The sequence below is a fragment of the Phodopus roborovskii genome, unplaced genomic scaffold, assembly GCF_943737965.1.
Source record: "Phodopus roborovskii unplaced genomic scaffold, PHOROB, whole genome shotgun sequence".
In the NCBI taxonomy this organism is placed as follows: Eukaryota; Metazoa; Chordata; class Mammalia; order Rodentia; family Cricetidae; genus Phodopus; species Phodopus roborovskii.
Genome location: NW_026126514.1, coordinates 25,026,319 through 25,032,318, shown reverse-complemented (window position 1 = coordinate 25,032,318; position 6,000 = coordinate 25,026,319). Strand labels below are relative to the sequence as shown.

At 38.0% G+C, this 6,000-nt stretch overlaps 1 protein-coding gene across 2 annotated transcripts in view; it reads right to left on the bottom strand.

The window, feature by feature from the left end:
- Window positions 1-285: 285 nt before the first annotated feature.
- Window positions 286-6,000, bottom strand: part of Fut8 (fucosyltransferase 8) — a 213,684-nt gene continuing 207,969 nt past the window's right edge. For both annotated transcript variants that reach the window (XM_051196043.1, XM_051196042.1), the window contains exon 12: window positions 286-1,293. In XM_051196043.1, coding sequence (XP_051052000.1) covers window positions 976-1,293 — 318 coding nt within the window. In that variant the 3' untranslated portion in view covers window positions 286-975. The remainder of the gene's footprint in view (window positions 1,294-6,000) is intronic.

Below are 6,000 nucleotides of genomic sequence, written 5' to 3'. Positions count from 1 at the left end.
GACCATTTCATTCAGTTATAACAAGTAAATAATATCAAACTAAGAGAGTGAACACCTCCCCCAAAGGATGTTCTTAGCAACTTCATATAATATGTACAACTAAAGCCAGTTACTTCTATTAGAGGGGAGCCAATGTTTCTCTTGTTAAAATGTGATTATTCTATCAGAAATAGAAAAAGTAAAAAAAAAAAAATCTTAAAAGCTATAAACTCATTTCCCATATTTCTATTACAAAGCTTATAATTACATCATCCAGTGATACAGAATCCCAGAAACTTTACAAAATTCCTTCTTAAAATTTATTTTTTGTTATCAAAGAGAATGTCCAGAAACATTGAGTACTAAAGAATTTTTGTTTATGGCATTGTTTTATAAAACTTCCTAATGGACAGTGACTATTTCATTTTATTTTATTGGTTTATTCCTTCATTTATTAATGATGAGGTGGATGAGCTGAACTGATGAAATTACTTAAAAAAAAATCCAGACAACCATATAAAGGAAAACATCCATTTTCATTCTGAATCTGTTGATTGCAGTGAACTCAGTGGCCACCCCACCACCGGCTAAGAACCAACTTCCCCACAGAAGGGAGCTGTTCCCATCTTCTCAGTAAGTCACAGAGGTCTCTCAGATATAGGCACCATGTTTGAAGTCTCACACAAAATGTCTGTGTCACTTAAATTACATAATGTGGCAGTGTTTGTTTCATGGGGACATAATATTTAAAGGGGCAAAGTAGAAAATAATCCATTTGTATGTTATGTGTGAGTACATTATTGTACTGTGCATGGGCTTGAGGACACAGCAGCCCTTCATAAAGAGGCGTTCCACCAGTGCAGCATCTGAGGGTTCCCACTTGCTCTTGGTGCGGAGCATGTCTGTCAATGATCCATATGTTAGTCTGGGTCTTCTGCTTGGCTGAGATGGTCTGAACTAAATTCTGTTGTTAATCTCTTACACTCCACTCCATCTCTATTTTTCAGCTTCAGGATATGTAGGGTATTTGACTGTTTCTATCTTCTCTCGGACTTTGTAGGAAGGGTACAGGCCTGTTTTTCCTAGTTTCCTGTTGACACCTTTAGAGTAACCATTCCAATGGTTTCCAGCGACACCAATGATATCTCCAGGTTCCATGGGGATTTCCTCTTCAGTTCGAGGTTGGTGAGGATAAACTGCAATCTGGTTGTGGGCATTTTGGCCTCCAAAATAGTAGATGTCATCTAAAGAATGGAAGTTTGCAGAGGCATCAGGATGAAGTGTTTGCATGATTTCATAAGCAACCCGACAGACCTTAGGAAAGAGGGGAAAAGAGTCTGTTAGTACACAGTGTAAATCCCCTACCACACAGTGATCGCTAACCAAAACCAAAGATGGGCTCTAGGGTGGAGAGGGCTGAGAACAATTCATTGCTGCCAGGTGATGGATAGTTATTCTTCATTCATGAACATACCATGCACACATACAGGCACACTTGTGCACATACATGAGTTTTAGAGTTAAAAACATCAGGGGATATACATATATTGTACAAAGTAATTTAAGAATATGACCTAACTGGCTTTTAGTAAACATTATAAAGAGCTACATGGTCTTCCAAGCTGGGAACTAGTCACACAAAAATGAGTAAGACCAAGTTTTTATCTAGAGAATCTAAGGTTTGGGATTAGCACCTCTAATAACACAAATATTGTTGCTCTCATCCTTCTGTCCACTCTTTTTTAAAAAGTTAAACTGCTAAGAATTAATTTTTTATTGATTGATGTATATGTGCATTATTTTTCTCTATGTGCATGGTGCATTTGCATTTGCATGCGTGTGCAAGTGCTTGTAGAAACCAGAAGGCTGTCAGATCCCCTGGAGCTGTAGTTACAGGAATTGTGAGCAGCCAGTCTCGAGTAGGTGGCCTGAACTCTGGTCCTCTAGCAGAGCAGGAAGCACTCTAAATGCCTGAGCCATCTTTCCAGCTCCCTCTATCCACTTTTAACATAGTGTTTTCTCAGAACTCTCCTCAACAGAGTTTTATGTATTTACTGATGACCAGTGAGCAAATGGATTTAAACATATCAGCTATTCCTAAAGGGCTCTGAAGTGTGCTGTGTTCTTAACAGCAGGTTTGGACTGATATCAGCTGGGCTAAAAATCTTTAAGGAAGATAGATCTGTCCAACTAGTGTTGTTTTAAGATGACTTAAAAGATTCTGCTGTTAAAGGATGTTCATGCTAGCAGGTAAAATCACATGCCCTGAACTTCACTTCCTGGATTTAATACGTTGGGTGATAAGGCTAAGAAGCCACCTTCACAGAAGGGTAGCAGTCAGTCAATTAACAGATTCACTAGAAAGCAAAATGGGTTCCCGATCCCTTCCTAAGTTAGGTCATGACAGGAGAGAACTATCATTTTGCTTAGAACATTTTTCTTTTTGACATTCTGACTGAGATCTAAATGCAGGTCAAATTTCTCTGCATCTCTAGTTTGGCTATCTCAGTTAATGAGTTTTCATTGTCCTTATGCCAACATTTTGTATCTACCTATAAATGAAACCACTATTAATAGCTATTAACCTGCTAATGGCACTTTTGAATGGCTCAGCAGATGTCTCTAAACCGAGGCACTCATGGAGCCCAAGAACTGAATAAAGATGTTCTTTTTTCTCTTTTTCAGTTATGCTGGCCAGTGAACTCAGGGTCTTTTACACAGACAAGCACTCTAACCTGAGCAATACCTTATTTGGAGACACTCATCTTCTAACATTTAGAACCAAGTAAAATGATTAGGTCAACCCTCATCTCAACTTACTGGAGAATCTGAATTTAATCACCTTGAGTAGTTCTCAAAGACCAGATGTAATTGGTAACCCAAACTAAAGTTAAGTGAAATCGACCTAAATCTTAGTGCTATAGTTTCAACTACTAACAGAAAGAATCAAGATGATGATATGTGTTTGTTTTGAGCTCAAGTAGCTCAAGATGGTCTCAAATTCTTTATGTAGCTAAGGATGACCTTGGACTCTTAGTCTTCCTACCTCTATATTTCTAATGCTGGGGTGCAAGCATGTGCCACCAGGCCCAACTTGTTTTCAATTTATCTTTGTCAACAAACTAGTTTATTTTTGGACTGCCATGATATAGATTGGAACAATGGTAGAAACAAAAACTATAATAAAATGAGAATAAAAGCAATTTAGAACTTTTAAACTTCAAATTCAAAGGCCTTCACAGAGAAATCAAAATTAAATTGAACTCTGGAAAGAAATAAATATCATCAATGACCGACTAAATACACAATGGTGGTCTCATGAGATTACATCCTCAAAACTCTGTAGCTATCTTAGTTCACAGTATGTCACATTCTGACAATGACAACAATGCCTAATGACACATTTTTCAGAGTATCCTCATTGCTGAGACACATAACTGTAATTAAAATAATGATGCTCCACTAATAATAAATTAAATAACATGGAAGAAGCTAATGTTTGCTGAGCTTTTGCTGTCAAATACTGATGTGAGACATTATTTGGCATAATCCTCCTAGTAGCCCCATAAGATTATCTCATTCATCTTACAGATGCCAAAGGGAACTAAAAATAAAAGCATCTGCCTCTGTTACACTATTAGTAATTGGTAGATTCAAGTTCAAACCCAGGCAACCTGCATATATTTGTAACTGTCCTATTATTTTCTACTACAAATATTATACTCCACACTCATTGGGTTGTATCAGAAAGACAACCTAAGAGCTAAGACAGCCCTGGGGAAACCCGTGTCTTCTCTTCAGTGTTCTTCCTTCCACTCTTCTGCCGTTATTAGCAGAAGTGCAAGGCTGTGTTACTCTCCGGATGACCACAATCTCTACTTTAACAGTTACTCACATACAATTCTCCCTCTTCATTTTTTAATGCATTGCCCCATGTCCCACAACCTAGGCCTTGCCTTCTTTTTGTGAAAATTTTAACATTAGTTTATATTTTAGAGAGATTTTGTAACTTTATTAAAAAAAAACAAAACATAAAAGCAGATAGTAAATACTACATCCACAATTAAAATTCTTTCTGGTTCTAGAGTATGTACTCTCAAGCACATATGAAACTGCTTTTGGATAAGCAACCAGAACTGTAGATACCACATAGTATGTGTTCACTAATTGCCTGTTGAATAACGGGTGCTCCAGTAATGGATGCTCAAGCCCATGGGTGATATTTAAAACTTAAGGTCCATAAACAACATTCTGAATAAATAATTGTTGTTTAACTCAATCCAGGGGCAATTCACTGCTAAAGGATAGGAGCATCATTACATTGTTGCTGGTTGCATTCAACCACACTTAATTCCCTCACATCCTGGGATAGGTAATGAAGGCTTGCAGCTGATGGCAATGTTCAAGATTGGCACTCTGAGTGTGCATGACTGAGATGGGCAGAGCTTGGTTTATAAAGGAGACATGGCTGTAGACAGTGTATCCTATTTCATGATGTGCCAGCACCACTTTATCACTTTCTAGCATATTATTAAGCATACAGTGATGATTGGCCGCAGACATTCCTGCTAAAAGCTATAACACAGGTGTAATGGTTTTAAAAATATTAAAATACTAAGTATCTATTAGTCTGAATATAACCCTTAGAAATAAATATCCAGCAGAGTATATGGGCTTCCAAGCTTTCTCACAGCAGACAGTACCTTGCTTTTTGTCAAATTATACAGTCAGGTGAGATTTTCCTAGTCTGAGAATCTGAAAGTCATTCTCAGATTAGTGGGTGGCGCTGGGATCTGCACACCTTTCCTTGAGATTGCTTAGTTTTGCTATACCATGTGAGGATACAATCAGTTTTTGCTGCACTGTATGAATATCCAAATGAATGCAACACAAGTGGCCTAGTATAGCATCCAGCACTAAAGGTGAGGGGTATACCCAGGGTGACTCAAGACAGACTGCTTGTCCTCCGTGCTGGGAAGCAGACACAGAGGTCACATCTTTCATCCTGTGTGTTCTCTTTGCTACTCTCAGAAGGTATTCACCACTGCTTCTCCAACTGTACCTCAGTGGGAATTCCTAACCAAGAAGTAAATGACACTCTTAATTTTGTCTTTTGGGCTTTCCAAAATCTGATTCAAAGCGCATAATCTAGCCACTCCTGTTGTGTGGATTTGGAATTGAATAATGCTTGAGACTGTTTTAACAACTGTTATAAAGGGAGGTGTCACAGGGAAAAACTAATCAAATTACTAAGCAATGCTGCTCATTAAACAAAGTAAACTTCAGCATTAAGGTCTTTTTTATTTTTAAGATTCACTAAGTTTATTTTCAAAATCATAAAAGATTTCTTACAAAGGAGCATTAAACTTTATGTATTTGCCTGAATGTATGCCTGTGCACACATGTGTGCTTGGTGCCAGAAGAGGGCACTGGATCCCTTGAACTGCAGTTACAGATGTTTGTGAGCCACTGTGTGGGTGCTGGAAATGGAACCTGAATCCTCTGGAAGAACAGTAAGTGCTCTTAACTGCTGAGCCATTTCTCCAGTTCCAATGTTAAGCTCTTTAAGCATCTACAATTGCTTTGGTAAATCAGATTTTAGAGTAGTAGAAACTGATTCTACAACTTAATTAACAGAATTTTCAGAAAACCTTTTCGATATTTCATTTGTCCACCAATGAGCTGCCAACTACTTTCACTTCTTCAGTTATAATTTGTTGGCTTCAGTAAGATGGTTTTAGTAAGAATATACATGATCAAGCAGAAGGTTTGTGCATGGTGTTTTCCATCAACACATTATAGGATGACTGACTTATGTCTGAAATGTCACTGTCCTGGTTGGTTTCTGTCAACTTGACATAAACACAGACATATCTGGGAACAAGGAATCTTAAGAGATGAACCACCCCATAAGACTGTCCTGTAGGCAAGTCTGTAGGGCATTTTATTGATTAATGATTGATGTGGGAGGACTTTGCTACCCCTAGGCAGGTAGTCCTGAATGGCACAGGAAAGCCAGAC